Raw genomic sequence first — 21,277 nt, 5'->3', positions numbered from 1 at the left:
CTCCAGACGTATGAAAGGAAGATAAGGTCACCCAACCCACTACAGCTTCACAGTGTGCTGAGTCTCCAGCCTATAAAGTCTGCCTAGAAACAGAGAGAATTTCCTTAAGGGATTATTCATAAATGGGCTTCCAACAAACACAGTGGTGAGATTGCAGGAGATGATTAACTTAAAGAAAGTTGAGAGATTTTTACCTAGTCTGCTAGTCCTAAACGAACTAAGAACTGTTTAAGAACGGTGTTCACTTTGCTGTGTATGGAACAAGCCTTGCTTTATTTTCATGCTTAATGCTAGCTCTGTAGTTAAATGCCTTTGCTGTCTTGGTGTATGATACATTAGACACTAAAAATAGCCCGTCTGTTCCAGAATTTCCATTTTGTCTACCTTTGAAAAGCTCCATTAATGATGAAAAAATTACTATGAACTTAACTTATGAAGATAAAACCTAATATGTTGAGAGATTGAGACATAGTAAATCTCTATTACATATTTTCTCTGAAAAATCTACTTTATGCACCTCATATTTAGGCAAAATCCCCTCTATTCAATCTATACTGGAGAAAAAAAAAATGCTTGAAAGTCCATGTCTTTTACTGCTACTTTTTCTTTTGTGTGTCTGCCTGATAAGGCCTGGAAACTCTCCAAAATTTGCAAAGTCTTATCTGTGTGTTATCCAGCTCTGTTTTTTTTTTTTCTTTTTTGTGGTGTGGATACCTTTTTAACCCAACTCAGATGTTGCTTATACTTTGGAAAGCCTCTTGCAACCAGCAAGACAAAACAAAACAGTGGGATCCTGCTCCAGGAAGATAGAGAGGTGTCCTCTCAGGACAAAGGTAAAAGCAGACACTACTGCATTTGCAAAGCAGAGCTGACAATGTCATGGCAGGAATAAGCAGTCTATTTTAGGATTCTGAGATTTTAATGTTTGTGAGAAGCAAAGAATAGTGGGCATGGCCAGTCAGCTTTAGTGCAGGCACAGGCAGACTCCACAAAGACATTCAGCATTAGAACGCCGGCTTCAGAGGTGAACTCCGCTGGAGATTTCTTAAATACACATCAATCACTGACTGCAACAGTGCTGGGGTATTTTAGTCTCCTTCAGTGAAGGTTGACCGGCTTTGCAAGTAGTCTTATGATATTGCCAACCCATAATACAATGTCAGCCAAATACACCTCTGAAAAGGCTAAAGCCTAATTAGTCTATCACTCTAATTACTAATTATTCTACTTTTGCTGCTTTTCTTCCACTCTTCCTTGCTGGACATGTACCATTTATACAAGATGATATTATCTAGATGGTAAACTCCATTTGTTATCAAACAACTTGTTGCTGAGTACCTTTCAAAACCACGCACAGCCAAGACCTATGAGGACTAAGCACATGCCGTGCAGTAGGGTGAGAAACTCATGTTGGTTTTGCGTTCATTTATATTTTCCAACTTTGTATCTGTATATGTACAGATCAGTACACCCACATACTGTAAAAACACTGTATTAGGCAAGCTGATTTGTCAAAAACATGTGCTGTACTTTACCACCGTGTATATAGTCAGATTCTGAACACCTCCCTTTTTACATAAAAAAATGAAATAAACGGAGGAAACAAACAAACACACACACACAACTGGTATCCTTGTGTGCCTTTTAGCTTTCCAGTGGCATCCATTTTAAATTTATGTAATTTACAAGTCAAAAGATTAGTGCAACTTCTCAGTGCCACAACCATAGCTGTCAGAATCCATCAGAAAACCTCAAGCTGTTCTTTGACTTCAAGATCATCAGCTACAATACAGACCTTGGCAGCAGCAGTTAGCTGGCTGCTGTCAGTGATGGATGAGACAACAGAATGCAGTTTGCTCTTTCACAGCTATATCAATGAAATCCTGCCCTGCTGACAGGCAAGGCGAACTTGGTTTTGTCAGTGAGCCAAGCAGATATGATCCCAAAGACACAAAGGAAGCAGCTATGAGCAGTAACAAGGTACCATCCTCACAGAGTCAGTTTTCTGGCCATAACTGCATTTTAGCAGATGTCCAGCTGAATATTACCAGTGATGGATCCATTATGGGCCTGAAAACTCATGATATCTAAGCCGACTGCAGTTTTTCCTCAGCCAAAAAAACCACATGGTGCACAGGAATAGGCCAAATGTTAGGAAATGTGGGCAACTCCCATGCTGTTCACAAACATTAATGTCCAAACCCAAGCACATTCTCCATTACAAAAACAGAGGCAAAATTCCAAATGCAAAAAGCAGTTATCGTGGTTAAGGACAGCTAACAATCCTTGACGGCACTACCATTTGGAAAAATACTCCGTGTTCAGCTCCATCTGGAGCTACTGTTTTGTTACAAGATATGCTGTTCTCCCAAACAATTTTACCAAGTGATTTTTTTAAAAAAAATTCAACTCCAGAGCAGGATATCCAGACTGAAAAGGCCGTGGTCTTGGAGGAAAGGTTGTTGAGCAGATTAGAAAGTACAATATACAATCAAGATATCAACACTTGCTCCCAAACAGCTTAAAATGCTTTCAAAGTGTACTGAAGCAGCAATAAACAGTTCATATTTCTGTCCTTCCAGTGGCCACGCTACAAAGGGCAATCTGGGCGAGCCGTTGTTAAATACGTGTTCCTGGCAAAGCTCTGCCAACTCAGGCGTTTCTTTGTTAGCACACGGCTCCTCCTGACGCAGCCACTCTGCGCAACTTCTGGAGGACGCTTCAACCCCTGGGGTGACCCACGCTTTCTCTTTGTTCAGAGCATTCAATAAAAGCAGCTCCACACCTAATTTTGGCCTTTCGTGTTTCTGCTATGTATTATTTACCACTCACACTGCATTTCAGAGGAAGGCATCACAACTGCCATCCAAACATTAAACTGCATTCTCCCAGCTCTATCACAGCTGTTGACTGCCTGATCTCTCACAATTATAAAAAACTAAGGATGTATCCTAATACCTTCTACTTCATGAATTTTTTTGCACATGGGACCACTAGCTTTAAGGTAGTTGTTAGAGACTCTCCTCCCTGCCTCCTTATTCCTCATTTGGACCTGATCTCAGTGCAGGGGTTGAGTTTATCCTATGGCACCCCCTTCTCATGATTCAATAACCTTAAGTCTAGCAAAACCCTGGAAACTTTCACTAGCACTACATGTGTATCAGCTCTGCTCTGTCCTAGCATGTTGCTAAAGAGAGGGAGAAGACCATCAGAGGGTGCAGAGAGGAAGAACAGGAGTACTGCCCACCTCCTGCTCCGGCAGGACCCCACTGCTGACCCTCCTCACCCCTGCTAGAACAGCAATGTATGGCAGAGCAAAGCCAGGCTAGACTAACCACTCAATAATTTTGGTGCATAATAGTTTGAAGGCTGCATATATATCTGGTACATTTATTTTGCTATCATAGCACATCTGGGGTATGCTATGAAGTTGGCATTTCCCCCAGCATTTCTCCCCATTAACTGTTCCAAAACCTCTGTAAATGTACTACCTTTCCTCAAGCCGCAAATAGAAGAAAAACATTACAACAAACGAGTCACTCTTCTATTCTGTCTTTCATATTAGTACTTTTGTGATCACCTCAGCAGCTCTATTGTTTAAAACAACTCCTGTTTCCACAGAAGATTATTAACAAACATACTACACAATTACACTGAAAACACATTCCAGTCAGCATGGCTGTTTCCCCTTCCCTGTGTACCTAACTCAAGCCTGCCTACTTATTGAGGAGAGCAATTTTCAGCTGCAGTCAGCGCTGTTTGGATGCTGTTGTGGAAGCAAGCTAATATCATAGAATCATAGAATAGTTTGGGTTGGAAGGGACCTTTAAAGGTTATCTTGTCCAAACCTCCTGCAATGAGTAATAACTATAGTCTCATGCATTATCAGCAAAATGGCTATCTGATGTTCAGAAACTGTATTATAGTGGTGATGGACACAGGAAAAATTGAGCACTAATTTTATTTTCAATTGCAACATCTTCTCTCTCACCTGACAGTTCAAGAAGTCATCACTGGACTACTGGAGTGAGCAAACTCAATATGTGAGCCACTGAAGAGGAATCTCCAGGATGTCTTTTGACACAGCCACTTTCTCTCTGACTACAGCTTCTCTTTAGCAGAATGAGCTAGTGAATCACTCACTGGTCTGTCTTGGGTAAGCTCACATCTATTTAAACCAGCATTAAGCTCTGCACCTTTGATGCAAGTTAATTAAGCTCACATGGCTTTCCCCAGCCTGGCTTCTGCAGCTTCGGAAGTGAAGGGAGCCAAATTAGGTCCATCTGTCTAAATGGGAGTCCTCTCCTGCCATAAGGCATGCTTCATTACCCAGCACAGGAGCTGCCTTCCAAGAGCACCAAGAAAAAGGGTTTCGCTGCTGCCAACAGCTACCCAGAGTACCAGGTATGCAGAGCGTGGAGGTTTTTCACAAGAACCATCGTTCTGTGCCATCAGCTTCTTTGCACAGAAGCCTCAAGGGTCTGTCTACAAACGGATTTCCTACAATAACCTTTTGTTTAACACTTGGAACTTCTTGGCAGCAAAAGATCTGCTTTTTTTTTTCTTTAATTTAAAAAATAAAGAAGGAAATAACAAACTTCAGTGGGGCAGAGGAGACGACTCTCTCTGCCTTGATCCTGCAGCCATTGATTGTGTAACTGAAGTATGTAGTCCATGCTAGCTCTGGAAGCCTCTCAGGTGCTAAACTGGAATCCCAAGGAGGAAAGAAAGTAGCCTCAAGTAATGCACGTTATAGGTAGAGCTGCCAGAGGAAGAACGCCAACCACTCCCCACAGCCAGTCAGTGCAATGATCTGCAGAAACAAACGTAGAAGACAAAAATCACACAACTTCAGTTCCTCAATTAGTCTTAAAGGATTTGATCTCATAGAGGAACTGCAGAACAGTGATCAGATCCCACACTGGCTCTGCCACAGTGCGATGCTGCAGTAGAAGTATTAACCATACTTTGGTTATAAGTTTCTGTATGTGTTATACAGAAGTTACCACCACAGCAAAACCATAACCTACAGAGAAATAATTCCTTCAGTAACCTGTTTGCTGCAAGACAAGACTTGAAGGAAATACCTGTATGTGAAAACATATGATACTGTTGGGAACACAAATACTGAAGACCCAACAAAGCAGACCTAAAAGCTTTTTTATTCTGTCACAGGTGATCTTTACAAACGTTATGAAAACTAACAAAGAAGTTTATAAAGGAAAAAGCTCAGTAATATGCACAAATATACATACCTTAAGTATTAACAGACATTTACTACTGTTACAGGACAGTAAGGAAATTGTCCAACAAGTGAAAACACATGTTTTTGTGACAGGCATCCTAAAAGTTCCTTCTTAAATACAGCAAAAATGAGGTGTGCAGATGACCTGCATATAGATTAGGTTCAGCTAAAGTGGGACTCCTCAGGGACTAAACACAGCTGAAAGGGTGCAAAACTGGATAGTTGGGCTTTAAGAGCAGTGGTTAATGTGTGCACTTGAAGGACAGTTAGCAAAGTAGAGCAGGGGCCTATCCTGTTAGGTACCCGAGGAGGAAACAGAGGGCATCCCACCATGGTAACAGATGATGCCCACCACAGGCTGCAGTCAATCCGCTTGAGAGCAGGACTGCCATTCAGAGTGGCCTGGCATGAACCTCATGAAACCCAACATGGACAAATGCAAATTCCTGCCCCCGAGGAGGAGCAAGCCCATGTACCGGCACAGGCTGGGGACTGACTGGCTGGGCCAGCCTGCTCTGCAGGAAAGGCCTAGGGGACAGTGGGCTTAGCAGAAGCCACCAGCAGCATCCCACACTGTAACAACAGCACTGTAACCAGGAGGTAGAGGGAAGCGATCCTTCCCTTTTCCCTTGCACCTGTCAGGCCGTGCTTGGACCACGACCTCTGGCTGTCCAGTCCTGGGTGCTAAGCAGGCATTGATAAACCTGAATAAGTCCAGGGGAGGGCCAGCAAGGTGTTCAAACCCTTGCCCTGCAAGAGCTGGCAGATACAGCTTGGGAAAAAGACAGCTTCAAGGACACCCACCAGCAGCCTGCTGGTACATATGGGGAGGTTATAAAAAAAAATGGAGCCTGGTTCTTCACAGTGGTTCGTGGCATGAGAAGTACAAATTGCCATGAGGCCTGTCTTATAGAATATCAGGAAAAATGAAAAGTTCACTATGAAGACAGTGAAGCAGTACAACAGGTTGCTCAGAGAAGCTGAAAAGCCTTCATCCCTGGAGATCTTCAAACTGAATCAGCTGAAGTGCTGAGCAACCCGGTTTGAATTCAGTGTTGACATTGTTTTGAGCCAAAGGCTGGATTAGAGACTTTCTGAGGTCCTTTCCAGCCTGAAGGAGTGAGTGACTGAGTACAAGTTCTGTACTGCATAATAATGGAAAAGGCTTCACAAAACTGAAGATTACTTACATTTAGGAGCCTGAAACCAGTATTTGCACCTTGGAGTTCTGAGAAGCAGTACTTTAACTGTTTGTACAATGCAAATGAAAAATAGCACACAGTTTTGTTGTGCTCATACCGGAAACATCTTGGAGCACAGAAATGATGCTTTCATCACACACTATCTTGCATCCAAGAGTTGAGATTTGAAAGCAAATATGTACAAGGAAAAAGTACTCTAACTAAGAAATGCAGTCTCCAAGGCTTAATGAATCATAACAAATACCTAGAAAAAAACGAATCCTGCTAATTTCCAAGTGTTTAATTGAGCTGGTTGAAATATTTGTGTGCATGAACACTATCACATGTAGAACTTCCCTTGGTAGAACTCTTCAAACTGAAATATTCATTCTTCATCTGGGGCATGAATGGCAATCACTTGTTAATAAAGTAGTAACTTCTCTACATACCATATCAAGGTCTTGGGAAACTCTTCGTTTGCGCAGCTCTTCCATCCTCTCACACACATCTGTGAAGCAGGTGTTATAGTAGTCTGCATACTGCTGTGCCAGGTCATCAATGTTTCCCAGTGACCCGTCCTATGATGAAGACAAAGGGAAAAAGAAATGAGAGGTTAATCAGTTTTAAAATTATAATTTAAAAGTAAGACCACAACTCTGAGGGAGACCTCTTCCCTGCAGCACATCCACCAGACAGCTCTTGGGTCATCTTCTTAACCCCTATCCCCATGCATGCAGGAACAGTTGAAAACTGCAGTACCACAGCAGCTCTTCAGAAATAGGTGGGTCCTTGCTAACTCCTACACAGACAGAGGAGGCAGGAACAGCAACACAGAGCAGAGGAACAACCCATCCCCAGGCATTATCTGTCTCAATTCCCTCCCACCTACATGTATTCATATTCCATCTGGTTCTCCCAAGCAGCTGCCCACTCATCCAATAACCAGCCATTACATACATTTCACTGACCTTATTTACTGGGAGCTGCCCTTCTTTCCTTGACAATGACTAACAGCAATTTAAAACATTAAATTTCTTGCTTATAAGCACAATCAGACAGACTGCAAACAATTCCAGCCAAATGACTTTAACAGGCAAGTTTATGCCACCCACCAAGACGCTCTGCCAGTCAGTCTTTCAAGATATACTGGAGGCAGAAACACGGTTTGTTCAGTCCCAAACGTCTACTTTGCTAGGTAGGATTGCTACCCTGTTAACAAAATGGCTATAGCCAGGAATCTAGTCATCTGTTAATTACAGTCAAAATTCATACTCTTAAAATGATGGACAAATAAAGAGAAAACAAGGAAAACAAACCAAACCAAACAAACAAACAAAACACGCCACCACAACAAAAGACCAAACCAAAACAAAAAACAGGCTGGATTTTAAGTGGCATGAGAAATCCTTCTACACTTCAGATATGTATGCCAGGGAGGGCTGGGTGATGGGGTGGGCAGTGTGAATTAACAATTTTTTTGGTACAATATTCATACACTTAAAATAGGTCTGAATGATGAAAGGAAGTAATTTGGTTTCTCTATTTGTCTAATTTATGAAAGAGCATGCATGTTCTTGCATACATTCTTTGAAAGTTAGCAGTATATACTTTATGCACATTCTGACAGAAGAACAAGAAGACACTGCAGCATTATTTAATTGTTGCTATTAATAGATGCAACACATATAAATATAAAATTATGCCTTGAATATTAAGAAAATATAAGCAATCGAGGAATAATTTAAAAATAATTATGCTAATATTATACATAAGTTGCAATGCAGAGTTTTAGCATATTAGCTAGGAGGAAATCTTTTAATCGGAAACCACACCTGAAACTATTGCCATTTGGAAATAAGTATGTGGTCCTGCTCTTGGCGTTCTTGACTATGCTAAAGAGGCAGATCCACTCTAATGAAGTATCACTTCCAGAGAATTGAAAAATACGTTTCAGATTAAATCAAAGTGAAAGCCTGTTAAACCTCGGACTCTGTGAAACACACTCTACTTCATAAAAGTGCAATACCACATGAACAACAGCTATGTCAAATGCCCTAGAAAGTTTTGCAGAGCTCATGTTTCCGAAAATACAGAACAGTTTGCAGTTACTTAAAACTACTCTATACGGTATAGGTGGAAAACAACTTGCATGTCACTTGTTGAAGCAGCAGAAGCAAAATAACTACACTAAGTAAATATATATCAATGCACACACCCTCCTCTATACATACCTATGTATATTTTTACTGTATTTCCCACCTCTCAACCTGCCAAAGGACTCCAAACAGAATATGTTTCAAAGATTAAAAGATCAGATTCCTTAGTGCAAATACACGTTTGGGAACTTCAGAACGTTGGACAAACAACTTTCCACACCACTAAGCAAGTGTGTAGTTTACAAGGACAAAACAACAGTGTCTTTGAGAGTACAACAGTGCTACCCAGCCTTTCTACCAGAGCAGCAGCGGGACCCGCTCAGTGGGCAGGGAGCACACGACCTCCTCCAGCCACCTCCTCACCATCCAGCACTTCCCAACAAGCTGGGGAAGAAACTTCTAACTCTCTGCCTGTGCCACAAGCTCCACACATCTGCTCGTGCAACTGGAAACTCTTGTGGTGGCTAAGGACACGCTTGCTGATCCCATGAGCACAATGAGCTGCTCTCATGGGGTTTGCCTGCTCAGTAAGGATAACTGCTGTTTTATAACATCCTGCAGTGTTGGGGGGGGAGGGAGGGCGGGGAAACAAACAGCAACCAGAAAAAGCAACCCCAAAACTTAACTTCATTTGCTCACTGTTGCAAGCAATAAGAAAACCTGCATGACTTCCAAAGAGACAACGTGACATCTGAATCCCAGACGCTCCATCATAATACACATCCTTTTGTCAGGGTTACAAAAAAATTACCATTTTGGAATATCTTCCCCTGCCAGAGTCTGTTTATTCCTTTATAAGCTTTGCCAGTTAAGATTATAGGAGCTGGAAAGAGTAATGTTAGAAGAACAAGACGGGAAACCAACTCGCTATTGGAAGTATATGAAATCTGCCTATTTACTTTCTCAGTCCATCTCCTCCCAGTTTGGTAAACTGTTAGATTTCATGGAGTAAACCTACTTCGAAACAGGTGTAACTTGTAAAGGCAAAGTCATGACTCTGAAACTGAGTCTCTGGAACTCCAAATCCTAGGACATCGGGTGAACTTCAGCTTAGCCAAGAGCTGGGTGGAGAAGAATTGAGGACAGCAGCCCTCTCCAGCACTCCACTACACACCTTCTCACACCTGCGCTCCTCATGTTCGTGGTCATGGACCACTCACGGGATTGTGTTGGCACTGCACAACGGATCAAACCAAGCTGAACAAACACTCATTTTTCATTTATGTTAGCATGCAGTTCACCATGATTTTCTTAAAGGTGTTCTCCAGAAGGCTGAGGGCTTGTGACTGTCCCTAGAGCAAAATTAGCTGGATTGCAGCACTCCAGTGAAAGCCCACAGAAGTCGGGTGGCCCCCCCACCAGCGAGCACACGGCTGCAAAGAAAGGCCTATTCACAAGCCACCGAACCCACTGGTGACCCAAGGTCCAGAGACGCTGAGCTGCAGGCACCCGCCTGACTGACTGACAGAAGAGATTGTTCTCAATACTCGGGACTCAAATTAGGGGATATGCTCCAAAGAGAGCTCGGACCAGCCCTCTAGGGCAGGCCAGTCCTGTGTGAAAGCAAGCTTAACATCCAAAAAACCATGAAGGAACAGAAAAAACCCACAAGATCCTAGAGATGGGAACTGATAACTGAAATACATACTCAGTGCAACCCTGCCATACAGTTTTGCTGGGTTACCAAATGGAGGGCAGTTCATATTATCAGTTAACCACTCCACAAAAGCAGCACCCAGCCGCCTAACTAGATACAGACAGCTTTGGGGTTTGAAGTCTCTAGCTTTGAAAAATGAGAACAAAAATACAAACATTTGCATTTATATCTCAGTTTGTCAGGAAGTTGTAGTGGCAGTTGCCAATTGAATCATTCGTCTCTGTGGCAAACAGCTTCTTTTACGAGTTTATGTGTGCAGGTATCCAAAAAGCATTGTTTTTGTCAAAAAAAAAACCCAAACCACACAGATACGCAAATCAACCCAAGCCAAAAGACAGCAAGTATTTCACATCCCGCAGCATCCAATCATGTTACGTATAAGGAAATAATGTAATAGACAATCTGTTTTTTATTACCTGACATTTTATCCCTACATATAGTTATCTCCATCATCCTCCTTTATTCTTCATGTACTATAAAAACATAGCAAAACTAAAAAAAGAGAAGATGCTTCATTTTTCTACTGCACTGATAATGGCCGAGAGGACCTACTTTTGATATCAGAAGATGAATTTTGAACTATGGCATTTTGTCTGTCTGTTAATTAACTTGAACCCCCACAACTCTCCAAACAGTTTTAAACTGTCTCACACAAAATTACCACCAGTGTACTTCGTATTTCTATTTTGTTTAGAAATTGAATATTTGTAAAATATTCACATGCAAAACTTTCGCTCCAGCCTGAGAAGTCATTTATACCCTTACACAGCACAGAGAGTGAATGGAATTTTTTAAAAAAATCTCTAACATTATTAATAAAATAGAACAATAAAACTTTCCTAACTAATATAATTTTAAATAGATTTCACTCTGATACATAAAGAATAAGAGCCAATGTTAATTGTCATAAGTTCCTTATACCTTCTTGCTTTCATACGCAACCCAAAACCTTGACAATTTTTAACATAATAGAAATGTAAGTCTAAACCCATCTGTTTTTTCATTCCTTTTTCCTTATTAATAGCCCTACATTCCAATACTAATACAACAGGATCTAAACAAATGTGGACTGCTATTTTATTTTCACAGGTAGGAAGAGGCATACAGCTGTTTGATACCAAAAATAATAAGCCAATGCAATTTAACGTAAGCCTTCAGTTATGCGCCCCATTTTGCATTTTGACATAGACGGGCTCCTATATTTGAAACAGCTTATGTTAGGCTAATTAAAAAAGACAGTTTTCAAATGTATTCTTACTGATATATCTATAATTCAGTAGCCACTTATGTGCTCTTAACCTCTTAAGGTCAGTAATATTTTTAAAACCAAGGCCTCATAATAAACTTCTTCTCATTTTGTTACAAATTTAACAGCCAAGCAAAGCCCTACCATGAAGGCTGCTTTGCACCAGTTGTGTTTATTTGCCATACAAACCGCAATGTTCCAGCTATATAATCCCACAGATCTTCTCTGGTGGAAAAAATTCGTAAGCAACACAAATATTGAGCAGAAATACCATTCCTGAAATGCTTGAATTTACTCATAAAAAGTTACAGTATGTTTCTCCTAAGACTCCACCCCTGCTTGAGACTTTTCCGTAAAATAACCTCATAGCCAAGAAAGTAAAAAACCTACTAGTTTTAAATGGTTAAATCTAAAATGCAGATTTAATAGAGTATTCTAATGAAGACAGAAGTTCTCAGATTTCTATTTTCAGTTGTCAGATGCGTTCCTAAACTTCCATCTTATAATGTATGCATGAAACATTTTTTGGTGTCATAAAACACAGAGTAAGTGATGAATTGTCCTGGAATTCCCACAGAATTAGTTCTGATATGCATGTGAATACCAAAGGAATCCGTTAGGATTCCTGTTAATGGAGTGACTACAAAGAGAAGTTGGAAAAATTTGACACTTATTATCAAGTTAGAATTTAGCAGTCACCGCACATCAGTTAGTTTCACGCGTTGGCAGAATCCTTTGTATTTGACATCTGAAAGTGTAAAGGAGAAAAATGCTTTGCCAGAGAGCTCTGCTGGCAATAAAATTAAGTAAAAATGCATTCATATTTTAATAATAGTAATAAAATAACACTATTAGCTAAGGAAGAATAAAAGACTTTGCTAAGTAACATATACATTTAATGAACCTTGATATGAATCTAAATACTAGGCACTGGCACAGTATACATACTTTCTGCATAAATTTCCATGCAAAATTAGAGTTTAAAAAAAAAGCTACCAAAACCCCAATTATTTGAGTTTGTACTTTTCTGTCTCAAATTCTGAAAAATGTATTACAAAGCTGCATATTCCAGCATATCCTTCTCCTGTTCCAGCAGATGTTACAAATACCAGGAAAGGGGTCCTGATTATCAGATATATGTGTTCACTCTCCAAGACACTGGGTGAAATTCATGTAGCTGCACGAATCTCAAAAATGTAAAAAAGATGTGCATGCTACAAGGCCATTTGGTCAGTGAGACAGATGGGTCTCCATCTGCACGTGGCAATGCACATTACAGCACACAATGCAGCTATACAAGTTCCTAACTTGCAAACCACCCCAGCTATGGCCACGGCACATGCATAAACTGGGAGGTTAGGAACAGGTCAGAAACCGTGAAGGCAAACAAAATCATCAGATTTTTTTCCTATTAAAGTATAAATGTATGTGGAAAGGATACAAACGAAGGGAAGATGGTCTTTCAGAACGCTTTGCAATCATGTCCTGGCAAAGGCATGTTTTTGACCTTCACAGCCCAAGAAGAGAAAAATCCATTTCCGTGCCTGAAACACTGGACTACTGTGTCGAGAGTCACTGTAAACATTAGCAGCTTATTTCTGGCAGTTGGATCTTAACAGGGACGCCTACCAAAAATTTGTGGAACACGACCCTGCATTTCAATAATACCTTTGGTTTGGATAGCTGTAAGAAGTACATAAATGAAAGCCAGAACATGGGCCAGAACAAACAGGCTTGTCTGGGGAGGCAAAAGGGGTAAGAGGGAGGAGGGACCAAAAAAGCCATGAAATTAGAACATCTGCCGAAGGGAAACATGGTTGCGCCTAATAGGAGGTGTTTCAATAAGACACACCTGGTTTCAAAGCAGTATATTTCACAATGGCAACATGTTACAATTACACAAAAATTTACAAATGGTTTAATGAGGAATCAAGCAGCAATCATTTGAAACTCCATGCCCTGCCCTTTCAAGGGGTAAGAGTTTCATTCATGGGCAGATCCTGGTTGCAGAGATTTAGTGATTTCAAATTGGGTCAATTTTTGTGAAACATCTGTAAACACAACAAGACTTTATCTACATAGCACACATCATATAAGATATTTAAAGCTAAGCAGAACTAGCTTACTTAGAAAGCAAGGGATGCTCAGATTTTCATGGAACAACTTTGAATAAGACAGTTGTCCTTTTTAGATAGTTTTCTTAACATAGGCTCATAGAAGCTTGAGAAAGTTGTGCATCCTTCCCTAGGCAACCTCAGACTAGCAGGATACCTCCCAGCACTGCAAAATGTATGAATACATTATTTCAGGCCTCAGGTGATTACCCTGAGAGGCACTGTGTTTCACATTCTTCCACAGTTCTTTCTAAGGAGATAGATTTAAATCGGACCCAAACCTTTTCAAAGCAGAAGAGTTAAACCTATGTGCACCTATCTGGCTAGTGCTTGTGTCTCAATTTGCTACAGTAATGCAGATTCTCAGGATGAGGGCAGCCATCTGTAGGAAAACCTGCAGAGCTTCACAATACTTGTATCTGTTACGCATTTCTGACCCTCTTACCTGCCCCTTGCTAGTGATGTCCTTCTGCCAGGAGTAAGGCTGAAGTTTTGCCTTCTGGCTTCACTGCAAAATGGTTGCCACTAAAAATAAACCAAACAAGCTGCTAGAGAAATGCTCCCTTCTTTTTCTAGGACTTGGAAAGGACAATCTTCCATTCAGCAGAAGTAACAATTCCACCATCCATGAAGAGGCAGGTTCAAAGTCTGTCTTGACAGTCAGCGGGGTCAGAAATGTGAATGAGACAGAAGCACGGGGCCAGGCAGCCCAGTGCTCGCCTTGATATTCAGGGGAAGGCATAAAATACTCAGTGTAGGAGTCATGACATTTTTATATTCAGAATAGCTATTTTAGAAGATGCTGAAGGGTTGTCATGGTTCCCTTGACCTCTCTATAGCTGGACACTGAGACAACAAAGAGAACATACAGATCAAACCAATTCAATAGAAGACTTTCCATTAATTTTAATGGCATCTGAGGGTTGAGTCATTAAGCTATGTGGCTTTACAGTCAGAGGTACAAAAATAGATCTAATAAAACTGTGTCAAGTTCACTGTGGCATGGTTAAAACAGTTCTAGATTCTGTACAATAAGCAGAATGCACAACGGTAGTTTGATATAAAAGCTTTTGCAGCAGTTATCTAAAATAACTGCGACAGTCCACTGAGTTCAGAGCACACTTGCTCTAGACCCAGAAACTTTATATTAAACCACACAGCTATGTAAGCTTTTCCTAATATATATGAAACCTTGCTCTGTCTTTACATCACAACAAACTCTTTTTCAAAATTTTGCAAATAAAGTGTTTCCTTCACCATCAGCACCCAGCACCATCATCTTTTTCCTCTCATTTTTACTGTAAAGCCCTGAAGGCTTTGTCAAAAAACTCTAACAAAGCACCTCAGGAGAAGTATTCTGAATGTGATTTATGTATTTCCCTTTGTAAATTAAAATCAGTTTGAAAGTACACTACTGGGATTCCTCTCTCTGGCATGCAACCAAGGAAGTCCTCTATATAAAAAGTAAAAATGAGTGTGTATCTGAGTGTGTATGTATATATATATATATATATATATATATTCACATGCATACTAACAAAAAAGTTGTATCTATGTAAATGTACATTCCAACATTGCTAAAAAGTAGGTATTTATCACAAGCAGAACCAGCTCTTTCACATGCTCATTATATTGACAGACAAGATTACATGCAAATTTTATTCATGAAAAGTTAGTTCAAAGCATGCTTAATGTCCAGTTTCCCTAATAACAGTATATTATCTTCCATCCTCCTTTCCCTGAGGTGATCTGCACTAAGCTCATCAAAATGTAACCCAGAAGTCCTGTCTGCTCTGATACCTGCCAGGCCACCACTTCCCACCAGGCTGGCCAGGAGTCAGGCACAGGTTCTCCTTGCCAGCTTGTAAGGCAGAATAAGTTAACAACTCCTTAAGCCATGTAATAGCTGCACCTGACATGTCCTCTCATCAGTTTTGTTTTCCTTGCTCTGGCTGCCTTCTTCTTTGGCACACTGTGTTTGCTGAGACTTTTTCTCAAACTGAGTAGAATTGTGTCTCTTCAGGCACAGCAGCTGCAGTGGGCTTCTATCCTGACACTTAGAGCAGAAAGAAATGGCAAACAGAAGAACAGCAAGAACTGAGAAATGAACATATATGTGATTAAAGCACTACTAAGGAGATGAAGATGAATTTCTTGTTTCAGAATCAGGAAGTTTAGTGTATGTTATGAGGTGGCTTCATGTTTGAGTTAAGTTAGAGACTAATGAAACAGATATGCAAAAGCCAAATATCTGAATTTGATTATGAGATAAATCTTTATCTCAGTTAATTGGACATATCAACAGCAATAGTGAAGGAGGTCTCATTAAAATTTATATATTTTCTTCATATATAGTAGTATCAAAATATGACAAAAACAAATTCTCTGTGATGTTTGGATCTACATAACTGACCTATGAGCAATTCATTCAAACAGTAGCCTGAAACAAAAAACAAATAGAAAACATGTAAAGAATAAAACATGGATATTTAAAGTAAAAACAAAATGAGAAGACAACAGTATCTCAGGACAGCTGTGTAAGCTCAGCAAGTGTGGTTTCAGTACATCCCAAGGTGCTAAAGCTGCATGTTAGATTCAGAGAAAGCAAACTTTGGTTATGTTTATGTCCATGTTTTAGTACAAAAAGCATAGTCAAAACTGATTTCTACTTTATACCAGTAATCACTAAGGGGCATTTCATCACAGATGGATGTACTAGTGAAAAACAATAAAACAATAAAATGCAGTAATCTAAGTCAATGAACCAAGAGACACTGAAATCCTATTTAACAATTATTACACTGCATGAAATTCTGGTTTCGTTTTCAACTGAGGGGAAAATATCAGAAAGTACTGTAAAATAAGGGTTTCTATATGAACATACTCTTACGAGTATGCTGAGAAGTATTCAAAGGGTGGTTTTATTTTAGGAATGGGCAATCATTTTTCTACTGTTTTTGCAGCTCTGTTTGTCTTTAAGTCAACCTCCATACATGAACAATAGCCAAAATACTAATGCCATCTACCAGTACACTAATATTCTACTCCTATTTGGGATTTTATTCTAACCTAATCCTTTTATCCTTTAAACAAGGTATCTTATCAAGATCATAAAATGGTAAGCAAAGTACTTGCTAAACTTTGGATTTGTAAATCTCTATTGCACCAACACATGGCAGTAAAACCTCTATAGCACCCTACATATTTACTGTGCAAGTTAAGTCTTGCCTGAGACACAATATACACAGGTTTCTAACAGGTATATGCATAAGGGGCATAGAGATCATGGTCACGACACCACCCAAGGCGAAACAATCGCTTGTTTACTAAAAAAAATCTTTATCCACTTTGGTCCCTAAATAGTTTCTCCAAATAAAATGCACTAAATTTATAGTGGCCTACGAAATTTTTATTTTTCCCCCAATGGTAAGAAGCTCTTATGATCTGTAATTTATTTGGGGAAGAAATGAGGTTTTATTCTGCTTTGTGGTAGGTGCTGTATAAAAACCCTGGTGACAGTGACGAGTATCTATTGTGACCTTTGTTCCTCTCTACTCATGTATTTTTCCAAGCATCATGGTAGTAAGGACAACCACCTTCATCTTAAAATTTACTATGCTTTCCACGAGGACCGCTTGGCACAAGGGGGACATACCTTGCCCAGAAAACAGGAAGCTCACTCAAACAAATTTCTCATCCTTCTTTCTCTTTTCCCCCATCCCTTTCCCTTGCTCCTTCAGTGTACTGTTGTGCGAACCCTGTAATTTTATTTCTGCTTCTCTGGGTCTGGGGTTTTTCCACACCACTCATTCTGAGAGCCAAGGCTGAGATCCTGAACGGGTTTCTTGCCTGGACCTCCTCAAGGATAACAGCTTCCCCCTGCCCCACTGAAACCCAGCCATACTGGCTTCAAGGATGAAGGAGGAGAACCCTCCCTGCCTTCCATAATTTCTCACCACCTCAGCAGCCGAATCTCGCACTCAGACATTCCTCCCCACCTCAGCTACAATTACGGAGAAGGGAGGTGAGAGTACAGCCCTCTCCTGCTCTGCAGGGAAGCCAGAGCCCATGAAAGCCCCCAGGGATGCTGTCGCCTCAGGTTTCTTCTGGCTGGATGAGCCTGTCACCTCATCTGCACTTAAACACAGAGACCTATGGGGCAGCACTGCACCTTCAGTCATACAGCACCCAGCTCAGTGATGAGCACCCCAACATTTAGAAATGCTACTATGCTACTATGCTACTATGAAGTTGGGTGTGCCATTTCAGAGGCTTACTTCCAAGAGACAGGCACTCTCCTGCTACCCATGTGAAGGTTTTAGAAAGGGGGAAAGGGAATCTTGGACTATTTGCCTTCACCTCAAAATCCAGTTTTACAAAGCATGAGAAAATACTGTTCTGCACACCAAGGCATGATAGGGTCCCTCCTCTAGTTTTGGGACTAGATATGGAAATCAGTTATCCCAGTTGCTGTGCCCAGCAGCACATGGTACCGTGTGCCCTTGATTTACAGCTGCAAGCCCAGCTGTCAGCTGGGGAAAGCCAGAATATTAACGTTTAAACTGCTTTCTCAAATTCTGCTATTCTTCTATTTTTCTTCCTTCTAGAAATTTAGCAGCTTACAGCCTGGAGGATACATCCGACACTTCTGTGTACCCAGGGACTAACCGCGCCTTCACTCCTACCACTTCCTGATGGAATGTCTTTCACCAGGAAACAACCATAAACTGGGCATGGCAGCAATCCATGCTTCCCCGTGCTTAGCAGCAGCAGAAATGGTTTCCTGTAGCTCCCATAAGCAACCTGGGCCCAGCCCCCCCCCTCACTGATGCTGCCCATCCCACCTGCCCCCACAAGCCCTCTCTTCTGTGGGGACCAGGTACCTGTTGCCAGCATGGCACAGGAGGTCCCCGCTCTTTGTCGGCATTAATAAACTAGCTTAAATAGACAGCCCACACTCATATAAACAAAGTAAAACCAGAAAGACTGACTCTGTCTTGAAGCACTTCAGTGAAGCCTCAGCTTTGGACTCCAGTAGAGGTACAGCCCTGTTAACACACACACTCTCAACCACTGCAGGTAGCACATGGATAAACTAAATATAAAGCTGCTCATGCAAAACTTCATGGCACTGAGCTCAGGTTTTTTATTGCTTTAACTAAGCATCGTGAAGTCTCGTTGGAGAATGTTTTATTTAGGAGCAGTAACGCTCAGTTATCAGGGGGTTTCAGTTCATTTAATTAAGTTGAATACAATTACACTCCAGTGGGTCTTAAAAATGCAAGAATCTATTTAAATATTATTTAGATGCGTATCTTTTAACTACCACAGACTGCACAGGGCCTCATGTTTATATCAACTAGGGATATCAACCTAGCAATAAGAACTCTATCACTTGCCAGCTCATAATCCTTTCTACTCTGGGATCTCACATTTTATTTGCTCATTTCCTTTTATCTGTGTACAGTGAAGATGGGCTTTTTGTGTTCCTGTGTGCTCATATTGCTTCATCATTGCCAAAGTGCTTCCTAATTAGGTGAAACAGGTCTCTTACCCAAATAAAACAAAAGTATTTCTGCTTGCCTACAGAGCAAATCCTACAGAGTCTGGGCTTGAATAACTGCATGGTTGCCGTATCTTTCAGGTGTTGCAAGCATGTATTTCTCTGAAGAGGCAACATGCAATTTAGTACCTACAGGAGCCCCCAAACAAGCAGGGTGCTACGTGCTTGTTTCAAGAAAGTGCTTAAGCCTATGGGTACTGTCAGTCCAGTGACTCTGCCCACTGATAATAGATGTTGCTTCTACTGCAGCCTGAATGCATTACTCAAGTGTTGCACATCACAGAGATGCACTTCCAACTGAAACATGAAACAACTTGAAGAGCCTCACACAGCTAAAGAGATCATAGAAACAAGAAGCTGGAGAATCCCCATGTCTGTCAATAAAGCTCACACAAAAAAAAAGTGTGGCTCTACAAAATCCAGTAGCTGGTTCTGACTGACCCAAGGCCCTGAATCACAGGTTGAAAGACAACAACTGCAGATAAAGGCATTTGGACCTGGAGGGTAAGCTAAGTTCTCACTCAAGCAACTTCTCTATGCATAGCAACTTGAACATCAAAAGGAAAGCATCCCACTAAGCAACCATTTGTCAGAAGAGTTGTCATGCCAAAGAAAAACATCTCACCTAGTTGTAAAAGTGACTGTAACAGAAGAAGAAAAGTCTCAGATGGAAGGAGTTTCCTCACAGACTCTGCTTCTGAGATGAAAGAAGAGACCCAGGCAACACCAAACCATGAACCCAGCAAGAGGGGCAGGACAACTTACATACCAGGACACATCTAAAGTGCCACAAAACCAGCAGGGAGCTCCCTGAGCAAAAGGAAGATGTTGTACCACTTTTCACAGTATGCACCATTATCAGTTTCAAATGAAAGGACATATAGTAAATAAGTTGCCTCATGCATTAAGAATTAGGACTTGAAGGGAAACAAAGATTTTGTTGTATGACTCTCCCAAGGAGCAAGGATAATCAGATGTGGAAAGCTCTTCAAAGCCTGAGAGGCACAAACCAAAATGCAAAGATGGGTTCAGAATAAGTTATGTTTGAACAGCGAGTCAGGGCATCTAAATCACACTCTCATTCTCAGCCCGTTTTAGCTAACCAGTGCTCTGCTACAAATTACTTATTTGAAGGACCTGCTGGCAATACCTGATTGGCATAGTTTACCTGACTCATATGCACATGGATGGTTACCCATCTATAGCCTGTATTTGTCTTTAAGCAAAACCAAAACCAGATGCAACCAATGAGACATGAAGGCTTACTTTGCCCTCTGATATCCCTACTCAGTGCCTGAAGTGAGCCCTGTCATTTCCAAACAAGTATCAAATCTCTATTACTTACTTCCTGCATAATCCCTGCCTGTCCACACCGTGCAGCCACCTCCTCTGGGCCTCCCCGAAGGCAGCCTGTGCGCTGACCTTCCCCTGCCCAGGTCCCCGTGGATGCTCCAGCCATTTCCTGCCATGGAGGCAGCAATTCTTCCTTTCACATGATTCTCCTAAATCCCTCTTCCTAACAGTCGCAAGTTACCCTTCTCATCATCTCTCTTTTCACTTTTCTAGCCACAGAAAAACAGTTCTGGATACTGAGTCACTGCACCTATGTCCTTTGTCATCCTCCGTTTCCTCTTCATATGAGAGGTATTTTCCTAAGAGAGGCGTGAATTAGGAGAAAAAAACTCTTTGCCTCTTTTTTTTTTTTTTTAAACTTCTCAAACCCACACAGCAGAAGGTCCAGAGATGAGCTAACATACCTTTTTACTCCCCTCTCCTCTCTTTTTCATGGCAGTTTACAAAATAAATATCTGTGAGCATTTTGCTGTAGTTGTAATTAGGTTTGGCAGACGAAAAATGCAAACTTGTACAATCTTTTGTATTCTAAGTACATTTGAGATGAGGATTAAAAAACACAAATAACCTGGCAAAGATTGCATGAAGAAAGTACTGTTCCATCAGAGAGAAAAAGCAACATTAAGAACACCCACATCTTTCTGTTCTCTGAATTTTGCTAATTAGGAACTCAACTTCCATACTGACCAAACCCAATGAGACTCATCACAAAAAGGTCTGTAACAAGGATGTGCAGAAGCATCCTCTTCCTTTCTCATTTAT

The 21,277-nt window shown here is 40.9% G+C and overlaps 1 protein-coding gene across 5 annotated transcripts in view; it reads right to left on the bottom strand.

Moving 5' to 3' along the window:
• The window catches only part of SASH1 (SAM and SH3 domain containing 1), a 191,902-nt gene that overhangs the window by 90,295 nt on the left and 80,330 nt on the right, over positions 1–21,277 (bottom strand). For all 5 annotated transcript variants that reach the window (XM_082049784.1, XM_082049785.1, XM_082049782.1 and 2 more), the window contains exon 2: positions 6,876–7,004. In XM_082049784.1, coding sequence (XP_081905910.1) covers positions 6,876–7,004 — 129 coding nt within the window. The remainder of the gene's footprint in view (positions 1–6,875; positions 7,005–21,277) is intronic.

This window comes from Streptopelia decaocto (assembly GCF_964273445.1).
Source record: "Streptopelia decaocto genome assembly, chromosome: 3".
In the NCBI taxonomy this organism is placed as follows: domain Eukaryota; kingdom Metazoa; phylum Chordata; class Aves; order Columbiformes; family Columbidae; genus Streptopelia; species Streptopelia decaocto.
Note: the sequence above shows the minus strand (reverse complement) of the source record. Positions and strands in the feature narration are given on the sequence as shown.